The sequence below is a fragment of the Euprymna scolopes genome, chromosome 38 (assembly GCF_053919585.1).
Source record: "Euprymna scolopes isolate OS-2025 chromosome 38, ASM5391958v1, whole genome shotgun sequence".
Classification (NCBI taxonomy): domain Eukaryota; kingdom Metazoa; phylum Mollusca; class Cephalopoda; order Sepiida; family Sepiolidae; genus Euprymna; species Euprymna scolopes.
This window is the reverse complement of record NC_136519.1, coordinates 56,139,272-56,155,983: the sequence shown is the minus strand read 5'-3', so window position 1 is coordinate 56,155,983 and position 16,712 is coordinate 56,139,272. Positions and strand designations below refer to the sequence as shown.

General features: G+C 30.2%; 1 protein-coding gene across 2 annotated transcripts in view; it reads left to right on the top strand.

Moving 5' to 3' along the window:
* Nucleotides 1-16,101, top strand: part of LOC145263159 (cyclic GMP-AMP synthase-like receptor 1) — a 171,591-nt gene extending 155,490 nt beyond the window's left edge. The window contains exons 3-4 of one of the 2 annotated variants that reach the window (XM_080120165.1): nt 808-981; nt 15,050-16,101. In XM_080120165.1, coding sequence (XP_079976291.1) covers nt 808-981; nt 15,050-15,429 — 554 coding nt within the window. In that variant the 3' untranslated portion in view covers nt 15,430-16,101. Of the gene's footprint in view, nt 1-807; nt 1,018-15,049 lie in introns of both variants that reach the window. The other variant, XM_080120164.1, reaches the window with a different exon arrangement.
* Nucleotides 16,102-16,712: the final 611 nt, after the last annotated feature.

Below are 16,712 nucleotides of genomic sequence, written 5' to 3'. Positions count from 1 at the left end.
TCGATGATGTCTTACAAACAATGGAACGATGAGAAAAGAAGTGAGAAAAAATAAATTCCCAGGGACTCCTCTCCTTTGTTACACTGTGTGTGGATATTCCGCCTAAAAAGAAGGCAATTATGGTCCACCAATAACACCAAACAAGAATAAGAACAATTTCCCAAGGGCTCATCCCTTGGTTAGGCCGCATGTCATCAAAAACTCTGATACGCATGTCTACAACAACTCATATAGAATTGTTATACAAAGGTCGCTGACTAAAAAAATACTTTTATGTCAATAGCTACTCGTACGTGACTCGTATGTGACTCGTTCAAAGAATTGTATTTCTATGGCATACCATATGTGACTCGTATAAATTTCTGACAAAAAGATATTCCACTTAAGCATAGATATTCCACTCAAACATAGAAGCAAAACAATTTCTCCAGGGCCAAGTAACCCCTTCACCTTCGTTGACCTCTCAGCAGGACTGCACCAGCAGATCATGCAAGACAGGCATCATCGACAGGGGCAAAGCGCCAACAAGACAGTTCCCGATCATCACACTCAAAAACCCCCTCTATTGAGTCGTCATCATTTTTCCCTACCACTGAATTTCTGAAGGTCGGAGGTGCCACCCTCCTGTTTTTTTTTTTTTAACACTTTAAAAAACATATGATATCCCACTTAATTGAGAAACAAATATTCTAAGAAAGAAGTGTTTTTATGAGAGTAGTTAAAGACATTCTCTAGAGAGAGAGAAAAAGCAAGACAAAAAGAGAGAGAGAGAATGATCATTTTATATGTTGTTTTTTTCTCCTTCAGCTATCATTGAGAACAAAGTCACTTGTCCAGCTTTTACCATCAAATATGAATATAAAAGCTATGGATGCAAAGAGGCTGATATTGACCTAGTCCCTTCATTGTTGGTTCAGGAAGTTCCAGAAATATATATGGAATGGGAAAGCAGGAAGATTTCCATACAGGGTAAAAATGAGGGTAACATTTTTGTTGTTCCTAAAATGAAAACTGTTGGTGAGTTCTTGAATGATGTCAATTTCATTACATTTATAACTGTTTCATTTTTTATATGTCGTTGTGTGTATATATCTGTGTATATATAAGTATGTGTGTATGCATGTGTGCATATATCCATGTGAATGTGTGTGTGTGTGTGTGTGTGTGTGTGTGTGTGTGTGTGTGTGTGTGTGTGTGTGTTTCAAATATTATAAGTATACATCATTTTTACTAAAGAGTTAACAACTTTATTGTAAAGTCCGTGTTCACACTTCCTATCCATAAAAAAATAACACAACCTTTTACATTTAATTTTGAAGTGCTCAATACAAAGTAGACAAATAAATAAAACTATATAAACATTAGAGCAGTCTACACAAACTAAATTTCAAAATTAGTACATCTCAATGGAATTACGAAATCAACTGAATATCTAAATATGTAGTTGATTTTACTGCCCAGTTGTGATGTTATATATATATATATATATATATATATATATATATATATATATATATATATATATACAGTCCTGGTCAAAATCATAAGACCACTTAAGAAAGTAAGCGTTTACGCATATTATCGAATTTTTAATAAAACAAATGGTTGAAACCATTGCCAAAAGGGAAAATATGATGGAAAAAATGAAATCTGCTTCATTCGAAACCTTAAACCTGATCCAATAATTATTTTTTAAAAAACAAACATCTTCACCTGGTCAAAATGATAATGACCACTTTAATAAAATCGGCTAGTTTTGAAAAAAATGAATACAAAAAGCTTTCTATGTTACTAAAAGCAACTTGTTAGTGGATAAAAAACATCTTACTAAATTATAAATGGCAAAAGGGAAACCATTATCAGAGTTTGAGAGAGGAAGGATCTTTGAGCTTAATAGGGGTGAACTCTCCCCTAGATCCATTGCAAACGAAGTGAATCGTAGCAAAACGGTCATCACAAATTTTTTAAGAAATCCAGATCAATATGGGCACAAAAAGAGTCCACGTTGACCAAAAAAAATAACCCCATCACTGGATCGCCATATCAGAAGAAGTTTAAAAAAAAACTCCAGTATGAGCTCAAGTCGATTGAAAAGCCAAACAGCAGCAGAATGTAGTCCTAAAACCATCAGAAGGCATCTGAAAATGAAGGGTTTCAATCATTTAAAGCGACTGCAGAAACCACGTCTCCTTGAACAGCACAAAACGAACTGACTTAAATATGCCGCCAAATACCAGACTTGGGATGAAGAGAAGTAGGAGGGAAAATGTAATTTTCTCCGATAAGAAAAAGTTTAATCTAGATGGTCCAGATTGATTTCAATACTATTGATAAAAATTTGCCCAAAGAGACTTTTTCAACTCGGCATAGTGAAGGAGGGTGTTTAATGATCTGGGGTGCTTTCTTGTCAGCTGGGACTCTAAAGTTGAAAGTAGTGCAAGGCCGGAAAACATCATTGAAGTACATTTCAATGCTTGAAAATGCTTCTATCAGGATTAAAGGTCCACATCTGTGTGGAAGAAATTGGATTTTCCAGCAAGACAATGCTGCGATACACACTTCTCGACAAGCACGAGAATACTTTTCTTCAAATAATATAGAATTGTTAGATCATCCAGCATGTTCTCCGGACCTCAATCTTTGGGGATGGATGGCAAAAGAAGTGTTCAAGGATGGAACCCAGTATGATTCGATAAAGGAACTTTCTGATTCAGTTTTCAGTAGATGGGATAAAATTTCTTCGCAACTGATAAAAAACTTAGTCGCAAGCATACCGAAGAGAATTTTTGAAGTAATTCGTAATAATGGAGGCTATACTAAATACTGAGACCCTTTTTAGTAATTTATAATTGCCTTTTGTTTATCAGTGGTCTTATCATTTTGACCAGGTGAAAATGTTTGTTTTTTAAAAAATGATTATTAGATCAGGGTTAAGGTTTCGAATGAAACCGATTTCATTTTTTTCCATCATATTTTCCCTTTTGGCAATGGTTTCAACCATTTGTTTAATTAAAAATTTGATAATATGTGTAAACGCTTACTTTCTTAAGTGGTCTTATGATTTTGACCAGGACTGTTTATATATATATCTATATATCTATATATCTATATATATATATATATATATATATATATATATATATACATATATATATACATATATATATATATATATACATATATATATATATACATATACATATATATATATAGATATATAGATATATATATATATATATATATATATATATATATACTTATACATACATATATATATATATATATATATATATATATAGATATATATAGATAGATATATATATATAGATATATATATTAGGGTTTAAATTGCTTTTAGGGCACAACCTATCATGGTAGTAATTCCATTGGAATCGTCGATACCGGTAGAAATAACACTGAGGTGGAGAGAGAGAAGAAAAGGAGGTCCATTCTGTTTGGTGTCTCTCTCAGTAAGAACGAGTTGTTATTCTTCAAACCGGATGCTGGCCGACTTCCTTAGGGGAAAGGAAGGATCAATGTGCCTCTGATTGGTCAGTATGTGGCCAAATAGCACAGGGAAGAGGCATTGATTCGTGGCAGAAAAAAGTTCCATTTGTTTCTGCTACATATATATATATATATATATATATATATATATATATAGATCTCTATATATATAATTGAATAAAATAAAGAAAAATATTTTATATTAGATCCTATCAATTAAAATATGAATAACTATATTACATCTTCGAAGAAAGAAAAAAGAAAGAATAAATAATCGATAGTCACGATAATGATGAGAAGAAATGAGAGCTGCTCCAAATTCTTGAGATGCAAAGTTCTCATGGCCACGAAAAGAAATTTATGATGCTCACCCTTATGAAGTCATTCAAAGTTCAAATTACAATTTCAGAAGAATATTTATGATGCTCACCCTTATGAAGTCATTCAAAGTTCAAATAAAAATTTCAGAAGAATATTTATGATGCTCACCCTTATGAAGTCATTCAAAGTTCAAATTACAATTTCAGAAGAATATTTATGATGCTCACCCTTATGAAGTCATTCAAAGTTCAAATTACAATTTCAGAAGAATATTTATGATGCTCACCCTTATGAAGTCATTCAAAGTTCAAATTACAATTTCAGAAGAATATTTATGATGCTCACCCTTATGAAGTCATTCAAAGTTCAAATTAAAATTTCAGAAGAATATTTATGATGCTCACCCTTATGAAGTCATTCAACGTTAAAATTACAATTTCAGAAGAATATTTATGATGCTCACCCTTATGAAGTCATTCAAAGTTCAAATTACAATTTCAGAAGAATATTTAGGATGCTCACCCTTATGAAGTCATTCAAAGTTCAAATTACAATTTCAGAAGAATATTTATGATGCTCACCCTTATGAAGTCATTCAAAGTTCAAATTACAATTTCAGAAGAATATTTATGATGCTCACCCTTATGAAGTCATTCAAAGTTCAAATTAAAATTTCAGAAGAATATTTATGATGCTCACCCTTATGAAGTCATTCAAAGTTCAAATTAAAATTTCAGAAGAATATTTATGATGCTCACCCTTATGAAGTCATTCAAAGTTCAAATTACAATTTCAGAAGAATATTTATGATGCTCACCCTTATGAAGTCATTCAAAGTTCAAATTACAATTTCAGAAGAATATTTATGATGCTCACCCTTATGAAGTCATTCAAAGTTCAAATTACAATTTCAGAAGAATATTTAGGATGCTCACCCTTTTGAAGTCATTCAAAGTTCAAATTAAAATTTCAGAAGAATATTTATGATGCTCACCCTTATGAAGTCATTCAAAGTTCAAATTACAATTTCAGAAGAATATTTATGATGCTCACCCTTATGAAGTCATTCAAAGTTCAAATTAAAATTTCAGAAGAATATTTATGATGCTCACCCTTATGAAGTCATTCAAAGTTCAAATTAAAATTTCAGAAGAATATTTATGATGCTCACCCTTATGAAGTCATTCAAAGTTCAAATTACAATTTCAGAAGAATATTTAGGATGCTCACCCTTATGAAGTCATTCAAAGTTCAAATTACAATTTCAGAAGAATATTTATGATGCTCACCCTTATGAAGTCATTCAAAGTTCAAATTACAATTTCAGAAGAATATTTATGATGCTCACCCTTATGAAGTCATTCAAAGTTCAAATTAAAATTTCAGAAGAATATTTATGATGCTCACCCTTATGAAGTCATTCAAAGTTCAAATTACAATTTCAGAAGAATATTTATGATGCTCACCCTTATGAAGTCATTCAAAGTTCAAATTACAATTTCAGAAGAATATTTATGATGCTCACCCTTATGAAGTCATTCAAAGCTCAAATTACAATTTCAGAAGAATATTTATGATGCTCACCCTTATGAAGTCATTCAAAGTTCAAATTACAATTTCAGAAGAATATTGATGATGCTCACCCTTATGAAGTCATTCAAAGTTCAAATTACAATTTCAGAAGAATATTTATGATGCTCACCCTTATGAAGTCATTCAAAGTTCAAATTAAAATTTCAGAAGAATATTTATGATGCTCACCCTTATGAAGTCATTCAAAGTTCAAATTACAATTTCAGAAGAATATTTATGATGCTCACCCTTATGAAGTCATTCAAAGTTCAAATTACAATTTCAGAAGAATATTTATGTTGCTCACCCTTATGAAGTAATTCAAAGTTCAAATTACAATTTCAGAAGAATATTTATGATGCTCACCCTTATGAAGTCATTCAAAGTTCAAATTACAATTTCAGAAGAATATTTATGATGCTCACCCTTATGAAGTCATTCAAAGTTCAAATTAAAATTTCAGAAGAATATTTATGATGCTCACCCTTATGAAGTCATTCAAAGTTCAAATTACAATTTCAGAAGAATATTTATGATGCTCACCCTTATGAAGTCATTCAAAGTTCAAATTACAATTTCAGAAGAATATTTATGATGCTCACCCTTATGAAGTCATTCAAAGTTCAAATTACAATTTCAGAAGAATATTTATGATGCTCACCCTTATGAAGTCATTCAAAGTTCAAATAACAATTTCAGAAGAATATTTATGATGCTCACCCTTATGAAGTCATTCAAAGTTCAAATTACAATTTCAGAAGAATATTTATGATGCTCACCCTTATGAAGTCATTCAAAGTTCAAATTAAAATTTCAGAAGAATATTTATGATGCTCACCCTTATGAAGTCATTCAAAGTTCAAATTACAATTTCAGAAGAATATTTATGATGCTCACCCTTATGAAGTCATTCAAAGTTCAAATTACAATTTCAGAAGAATATTTAGGATGCTCACCCTTATGAAGTCATTCAAAGTTCAAATTACAATTTCAGAAGAATATTTATGATGCTCACCCTTATGAAGTCATTCAAAGTTCAAATTACAATTTCAGAAGAATATTTATGATGCTCACCCTTATGAAGTCATTCAAAGTTCAAATTAAAATTTCAGAAGAATATTTATGATGCTAACCCTTATGAAGTCATTCAAAGTTCAAATTACAATTTCAGAAGAATATTTATGATGCTCACCCTTATGAAGTCATTCAAAGTTCAAATTAAAATTTCAGAAGAATATTTATGATGCTCACCCTTATGAAGTCATTCAAAGTTCAAATTACAATTTCAGAAGAATATTTATGATGCTCACCCTTATGAAGTCATTCAAAGTTCAAATTACAATTTCAGAAGAATATTTATGATGCTCACCCTTATGAAGTCATTCAAAGTTCAAATTAAAATTTCAGAAGAATATTTATGATGCTCACCCTTATGAAGTCATTCAAAGTTCAAATTACAATTTCAGAAGAATATTTATGATGCTCACCCTTATGAAGTCATTCAAAGTTCAAATTAAAATTTCAGAAGAATATTTATGATGCTCACCCTTATGAAGTCATTCAAAGTTCAAATTACAATTTCAGAAGAATATTTATGATGCTCACCCTTATGAAGTCATTCAAAGTTCAAATTAAAATTTCAGAAGAATATTTATGATGCTCACCCTTATGAAGTCATTCAAAGTTCAAATTACAATTTCAGAAGAATATTTATGATGCTCACCCTTATGAAGTCATTCAAAGTTCAAATTACAATTTCAGAAGAATATTTATGATGCTCACCCTTATGAAGTCATTCAAAGTTCAAATTAAAATTTCAGAAGAATATTTATGATGCTCACCCTTATGAAGTCATTCAAAGTTCAAATTACAATTTCAGAAGAATATTTATGATGCTCACCCTTATGAAGTCATTCAAAGTTCAAATTACAATTTCAGAAGAATATTTATGTTGCTCACCCTTATGAAGTAATTCAAAGTTCAAATTACAATTTCAGAAGAATATTTATGATGCTCACCCTTATGAAGTCATTCAAAGTTCAAATTACAATTTCAGAAGAATATTTATGATGCTCACCCTTATGAAGTCATTCAAAGTTCAAATTAAAATTTCAGAAGAATATTTATGATGCTCACCCTTATGAAGTCATTCAAAGTTCAAATTACAATTTCAGAAGAATATTTATGATGCTCACCCTTATGAAGTCATTCAAAGTTCAAATTACAATTTCAGAAGAATATTTATGATGCTCACCCTTATGAAGTCATTCAAAGTTCAAATTAAAATTTCAGAAGAATATTTATGATGCTCACCCTTATGAAGTCATTCAAAGTTCAAATTAAAATTTCAGAAGAATATTTATGATGCTCACCCTTATGAAGTCATTCAAAGTTCAAATTACAATTTCAGAAGAATATTTATGATGCTCACCCTTATGAAGTCATTCAAAGTTCAAATTACAATTTCAGAAGAATATTTATGATGCTAACCCTTATGAAGTCATTCAAAGTTCAAATTACAATTTCAGAAGAATATTTATGATGCTCACCCTTATGAAGTCATTCAAAGTTCAAATTAAAATTTCAGAAGAATATTTATGATGCTCACCCTTATGAAGTCATTCAAAGTTCAAATTAAAATTTCAGAAGAATATTTATGATGCTCACCCTTATGAAGTCATTCAAAGTTCAAATTAAAATTTCAGAAGAATATTTATAATGCTCACCCTTATGAAGTCATTCAAAGTTCAAATTACAATTTCAGAAGAATATTTATGATGCTCACCCTTATGAAGTCATTCAAAGTTCAAATTACAATTTCAGAAGAATATTTATGATGCTCACCCTTATGAAGTCATTCAAAGTTCAAATTACAATTTCAGAAGAATATTTATGATGCTCACCCTTATGAAGTAATTCAAAGTTCAAATTAAAATTTCAGAAGAATATTTATGATGCTCACCCTTATGAAGTCATTCAAAGTTCAAATTACAATTTCAGAAGAATATTTATGATGCTCACCCTTATGAAGTCATTCAAAGTTCAAATTACAATTTCAGAAGAATATTTATGATGCTCACCCTTATGAAGTCATTCAAAGTTCAAATTAAAATTTCAGAAGAATATTTATGATGCTCACCCTTATGAAGTCATTCAAAGTTCAAATTAAAATTTCAGAAGAATATTTATGATGCTCACCCTTATGAAGTCATTCAAAGTTCAAATTACAATTTCAGAAGAATATTTATGATGCTCACCCTTATGAAGTCATTCAAAGTTCAAATTACAATTTCAGAAGAATATTTATGATGCTAACCCTTATGAAGTCATTCAAAGTTCAAATTACAATTTCAGAAGAATATTTATGATGCTCACCCTTATGAAGTCATTCAAAGTTAAAATTAAAATTTCAGAAGAATATTTATAATGCTCACCCTTATGAAGTCATTCAAAGTTCAAATTACAATTTCAGAAGAATATTTATGATGCTCACCCTTATGAAGTCATTCAAAGTTCAAATTACAATTTCAGAAGAATATTTATGATGCTCACCCTTATGAAGTCATTCAAAGTTCAAATTACAATTTCAGAAGAATATTTATGATGCTCACCCTTATGAAGTCATTCAAAGTTCAAATTAAAATTTCAGAAGAATATTTATGATGCTCACCCTTATGAAGTCATTCAAAGTTCAAATTACAATTTCAGAAGAATATTTATGATGCTCACCCTTATGAAGTCATTCAAAGTTCAAATTACAATTTCAGAAGAATATTTATGATGCTCACCCTTATGAAGTCATTCAAAGTTCAAATTACAATTTCAGAAGAATATTTATGATGCTCACCCTTATGAAGTCATTCAAAATTCAAATTACAATTTCAGAAGAATATTGATGATGCTCACCCTTATGAAGTCATTCAAAGTTCAAATTACAATTTCAGAAGAATATTTATGATGCTCACCCTTATGAAGTCATTCAAAGTTCAAATTACAATTTCAGAAGAATATTTATGATGCTCACCCTTATGAAGTCATTCAAAGTTCAAATTACAATTTCAGAAGAATATTTATGATGCTCACCCTTATGAAGTCATTCAAAGTTCAAATTACAATTTCAGAAGAATATTTATGTTGCTCACCCTTATGAAGTAATTCAAAGTTCAAATTACAATTTCAGAAGAATATTTATGATGCTCACCCTTATGAAGTCATTCAAAGTTCAAATTACAATTTCAGAAGAATATTTATGATGCTCACCCTTATGAAGTCATTCAAAGTTCAAATTAAAATTTCAGAAGAATATTTATGATGCTCACCCTTATGAAGTCATTCAAAGTTCAAATTAAAATTTCAGAAGAATATTTATGATGCTCACCCTTATGAAGTCATTCAAAGTTCAAATTACAATTTCAGAAGAATATTTATGATGCTCACCCTTATGAAGTCATTCAAAGTTCAAATTACAATTTCAGAAGAATATTTATGATGCTCACCCTTATGAAGTCATTCAAAGTTCAAATTACAATTTCAGAAGAATATTTATGATGCTCACCCTTATGAAGTCATTCAAAGTTCAAATTACAATTTCAGAAGAATATTTATGATGCTCACCCTTATGAAGTCATTCAAAGTTCAAATTACAATTTCAGAAGAAAATTTATGATGCTCACCCTTATGAAGTCATTCAAAGTTCAAATTACAATTTCAGAAGAATATTTATGATGCTCACCCTTATGAAGTCATTCAAAGTTCAAATTACAATTTCAGAAGAATATTTATGATGCTCACCCTTATGAAGTCATTCAAAGTTCAAATTACAATTTCAGAAGAATATTTATGATGCTCACCCTTATGAAGTCATTCAAAGTTCAAATTAAAATTTCAGAAGAATATTTAGGATGCTCACCCTTATGAAGTCATTCAAAGTTCAAATTACAATTTCAGAAGAATATTTATGATGCTCACCCTTATGAAGTCATTCAAAGTTCAAATTACAATTTCAGAAGAATATTTATGATGCTCACCCTTATGAAGTCATTCAAAGTTCAAATTACAATTTCAGAAGAATATTTATGATGCTCACCCTTATGAAGTCATTCAAAGTTCAAATTACAATTTCAGAAGAATATTTATGATGCTAACCCTTATGAAGTCATTCAAAGTTCAAATTACAATTTCAGAAGAATATTTATGATGCTCACCCTTATGAAGTCATTCAAAGTTCAAATTACAATTTCAGAAGAATATTTATGATGCTCACCCTTATGAAGTCATTCAAAGTTCAAATTACAATTTCAGAAGAATATTTATGATGCTCACCCTTATGAAGTCATTCAAAGTTCAAATTAAAATTTCAGAAGAATATATATGATGCTCACCCTTATGAAGTCATTCAAAGTTCAAATTACAATTTCAGAAGAATATTTATGATGCTCACCCTTATGAAGTCATTCAAAGTTCAAATTACAATTTCAGAAGAATATTTAGGATGCTCACCCTTATGAAGTCATTCAAAGTTCAAATTACAATTTCAGAAGAATATTTATGATGCTCACCCTTATGAAGTCATTCAAAGTTCAAATTACAATTTCAGAAGAATATTTATGATGCTCACCTTTATGAAGTCATTCAAAGTTCAAATTAAAATTTCAGAAGAATATTTATGATGCTCACCCTTATGAAGTCATTCAAAGTTCAAATTACAATTTCAGAAGAATATTTATGATGCTAACCCTTATGAAGTCATTCAAAGTTCAAATTACAATTTCAGAAGAATATTTATGATGCTCGCCCTTATGAAGTCATTCAAAGTTCAAATTACAATTTCAGAAGAATATTTATGATGCTCACCCTTATGAAGTCATTCAAAGTTCAAATTACAATTCCAGAAGAATATTTATGATGCTCACCCTTAAGAAGTTATTCAAAGTTCAAATTACAATTTCAGAAGAATATTTATGATGCTCACCCTTATGAAGTCATTCAAAGTTCAAATTACAATTTCAGAAGAATATTTATGATGCTCACCCTTATGAAGTCATTCAAAGTTCAAATTACAATTTCAGAAGAATATTTATGATGCTCACCCTTATGAAGTCATTCAAAGTTCAAATTAAAATTTCAGAAGAATATTTATGATGCTCACCCTTATGAAGTCATTCAAAGTTCAAATTACAATTTCAGAAGAATATTTATGATGCTCACCCTTATGAAGTCATTCAAAGTTCAAATTACAATTTCAGAAGAATATTTATGATGCTCACCCTTATGAAGTCATTCAAAGTTCAAATTACAATTTCAGAAGAATATTTATGATGCTCACCCTTATGAAGTCATTCAAAGTTCAAATTACAATTTCAGAAGAATATTTATGATGCTCACCCTTATGAAGTCATTCAAAGTTCAAATTACAATTTCAGAAGAATATTTATGATGCTCACCCTTATGAAGTCATTCAAAGTTCAAATTACAATTTCAGAAGAATATTTATGATGCTCGCCCTTATGAAGTCATTCAAAGTTCAAATTACAATTTCAGAAGAATATTTATGATGCTCACCCTTATGAAGTCATTCAAAGTTCAAATTACAATTTCAGAAGAATATTTATGATGCTCACCCTTATGAAGTCATTCAAAGTTCAAATTACAATTTCAGAAGAATATTTATGATGCTCACCCTTATGAAGTCATTCAAAGTTCAAATTACAATTTCAGAAGAATATTTATGATGCTCACCCTCATGAAGTCATTCAAAGTTCAAATTACAATTTCAGAAGAATATTTATGATGCTCACCCTTATGAAGTCATTCAAAGTTCAAATTACAATTTCAGAAGAATATTTATGATGCTCACCCTTATGAAGTCATTCAAAGTTCAAATTAAAATTTCAGAAGAATGTTTATGATGCTCACCCTTATGAAGTCATTCAAAGTTCAAATTAAAATTTCAGAAGAATATTTATGATGCTCACCCTTATGAAGTCATTCAAAGTTCAAATTACAATTTCAGAAGAATATTTATGATGCTCACCCTTATGAAGTCATTCAAAGTTCAAATTACAATTTCAGAAGAATATTTATGATGCTAACCCTTATGAAGTCATTCAAAGTTCAAATTACAATTTCAGAAGAATATTTATGATGCTCACCCTTATGAAGTCATTCAAAGTTCAAATTACAATTTCAGAAGAATATTTAGGATGCTCACCCTTATGAAGTCATTCAAAGTTCAAATTAAAATTTCAGAAGAATATTTATGATGCTCACCCTTATGAAGTCATTCAAAGTTCAAATTAAAATTTCAGAAGAATATTTATGATGCTCACCCTTATGAAGTCATTCAAAGTTCAAATTACAATTTCAGAAGAATATTTATGATGCTCACCCTTATGAAGTCATTCAAAGTTCAAATTACAATTTCAGAAGAATATTTATGATGCTCACCCTTATGAAGTCATTCAAAGTTCAAATAACAATTTCAGAAGAATATTTATGATGCTCACCCTTATGAAGTCATTCAAAGTTCAAATTACAATTTCAGAAGAATATTTATGATGCTCGCCCTTATGAAGTCATTCAAAGTTCAAATTACAATTTCAGAAGAATATTTATGATGCTCACCCTTATGAAGTCATTCAAAGTTCAAATTAAAATTTCAGAAGAATATTTATGATGCTCACCCTTATGAAGTCATTCAAAGTTCAAATTACAATTTCAGAAGAATATTTATGATGCTCACCCTTATGAAGTCATTCAAAGTTCAAATTAAAATTTCAGAAGAATATTTATGATGCTCACCCTTATGAAGTCATTCAAAGTTCAAATTACAATTTCAGAAGAATATTTATGATGCTCACCCTTATGAAGTCATTCAAAGTTCAAATTACAATTTCAGAAGAATATTTATGATGCTCGCCCTTATGAAGTCATTCAAAGTTCAAATTACAATTTCAGAAGAATATTTATGATGCTCACCCTTATGACCTCATTCAAAGTTCAAATTACAATTCCAGAAGAATATTTATGATGCTCACCCTTAAGAAGTTATTCAAAGTTCAAATTACAATTTCAGAAGAATATTTATGATGCTCACCCTTATGAAGTCATTCAAAGTTCAAATTACAATTTCAGAAGAATATTTATGATGCTCACCCTTATGAAGTCATTCAAAGTTCAAATTACAATTTCAGAAGAATATTTATGATGCTCACCCTTATGAAGTCATTCAAAGTTCAAATTACAATTTCAGAAGAATATTTATGATGCTCACCCTTATGAAGTCATTCAACGTTCAAATTACAATTCAGAAGAATATTTATGATGCTCACCCTTATGAAGTCATTCAAAGTTCAAATTACAATTTCAGAAGAAACGGTTCAGGAAGTTTTTCAAACAAGTAATAAAATTATTCCAATCCAATTAAAAAAGAAAAAAGATGATTTCTTTACCTTTTTCCTTGATTGTATATCCAGATATATAAAGTTTTCAAATGTTCAATTCTGAAATTCATAATAACACGGTAACCTCTTTGAATGTGTTGGATGCACGATGCTTGAGTAATATGGTCTTATGCCTTCTTTGAATCTGCTGAATCGCATAAGTAAAATCTACTGTCCTCAATGGATAATCTTATGAATGCTGTCTTTGTGGGGAGACACGCACATTGCAACAAAGGTGCACATATGTCTATACACAACTCAGTATCAGGTGGAGATTTTCTCTTATAAGTTTTCATTTGATGGGATAGAGCTGGGTGGCACATTTTCACTGTTACCTATGTATGTGCAGGTTTCTGAATGAAGCTGTAATAATATCAATAAAAAAGAAATGTATTTGAAATGATTGAAATTGAAAAATGGATGTAGAAATGTTAATAAGTCATTGAATCATGGATACACAGGGATCCTCACTGATTCCCAGAAGACACCGCATGTGTCATAGAAAGGCATTGTAATGAATTTAATTTATCAAATGAATACTGAGTACATCGGTATACCTGACGCATGATGATCACTAGAGAAGAAACAGAGAGTCACATCATCTGGTTTACCCCACTTGATATCACACAAACAGTTGTAAAGGATCAGAGAGCATGGAAAGACAGAGGTGGGAGAGCACCTACCAAACCTTCACTTGAAGTGTGCATAAAATACTGGAGGCTTATTGCCCCTCATATTCCAGAGGAGGCCAACAATTATTGCTAGCAAGAAATCAATGGTAAACGGTTGTTGCAATAATGCAAAATGATTTGCAATGGTTACCTAAAGGTGTGATGAATAATGGAAACTTGAAGAGACTTGTTGTCACTCAAACTTCAGAGAACACCATTTGTCAGTGAGCAATTGATGATAATGACGTGTGAAAATTTCAAGTGAATGAATACTGACAAAAAAAAAGAAAGGTTAAGCCAGACACATGAGGGACTAAAGTAAAGTAATATCCTACTAAAGAATATATAAATATATAAGGGAAGGAATACTGATAATATGCATATACACAACTGAACAATACAAACAAAATAACAAAATAATTGGAATATATTTTCATATAATTATTGCATTTTCTTCAGACTTTATTCTTTTATTTGATGAAAGAAAAATAGTGTCTTTGTCTCATGTTTTATTTTTCAATTCTTTTTCTTCTTTAGATGGTACAGAAGTAGAAGTATGGAGGCTGAGTTATTCATTCTTTGAGAAGGAAATCATCGGCAAAAAATGCACAACAGATGAACGCTTCATCATACGTATTCTGAAGAAAATTCGAGAAGAAGTTAAAGATGAAAACAGCAGTCTTTGTTCATATCACATCGTAACTTCTTGCTTACATTTCTTTCATGAAATCGAGGAACGACCTAAACTTCAGGAATATACCATACAAGTTATGACTTCTTTGATTAGGCAACTGAAAGAGCGGAAACTTCCACATTTCTTTATTAAAAATTGCAATCTTTTATTGGACGTAAAAGAGAGTGAATGCCAAAGGTATATTCAGAGACTGAACGCATACAGACAAAAATGGATGCCTTAACAGCATAATTTTTTTTTCTTAAAAAATGTATTTTTGTTTCACTTTTTGTTGTTTTTTCTTCTTTTCCTGAATGCTGAACGTTAGCGACAATTAGATCTTAACAATTAATGCATCCAAGTTTTATGAAGCCTTTTACTCTCTAACGTTGCATTTCTCATTCATGACTTTTCCCATTCTATTAATGCTTATATGTGCCTATGTAGTGGATTTTACAGCAAAATAATGATGCTCTTAAATATGATATATTCAAATAAAGCCAGTGATAGCAAGTTGAATGCATCTACATCATTAACATGTTCATCTGTGACCGCTGGCCTTGGTTGATGTCTGTTTATAATATATAAATTTCTTTATTTCTTAAAAAGTGTAACCAATCAAAACAAAATATCATTACTTTCTGGATAATTCAGTGTCAGTTCTTAAAAGATATCTTCTAGCAGACAGTTTATAATAATGAATAAATCATAATAATTCATGATAAATCAAATAACAATTATCTGTACAAAATCAATAAATAATCACAAAAAAGAGAACGATATGCTGTTAGAAGGGATTGAACTCACAACTTTTGTTTAATGTTTAGGATTTGTACAAACTTCAAAAATCCTGGAATTGTGACTATTGCCTTGAAAAGGCCTTATTTCTATTATTAAAAAATGTATTTTTGTCTCACTTTTTGCTGCTTAAATGATGCTTAAAGATGAAATATTAAAATGCAAAGTAATAACAAGATTCATTAATACCTCCGTCTTTTTGCTGAAAATTCTGAAGCTTCACTGTGCGAAACAGGAAGTGACCTCTGTAACAAATGTTTGGCTGATGCCTAATACAGTCTCAGAAACATTCAAACATTAAACTAATGTTTTGTTTCTATCCACGCAAGACGTAACAAAGAATTGCCCTCTTTCCTTCCTTCCAAATTCAATGCATCTAGCCTGATAGCCAATATGTTATGCCACTTTCAAACACCATTTTAGACACACTCAGTCACGATAAAAAGATGATACATTGCATCCGACAAGCAACACCATCACAATTGCAACATCTCTAGAGGAAGGAGTTCCTATTTTTCTCTCTAAATATTTAGTCCTACCACCACTACTAGTTGTCACCGAAACCAATTCTACATGTTCCACAGATACTGTGATTACACCTACCATTACTGGCTCATGGATACATAGAGATAACATAACCTTTCCAATTTTCGATTCATAAATAATAAAGTCTCCCTTCGAAATTCTGTCCATTCTTATTGGCTGAGCTCTGAAAATTTTCATAATCTG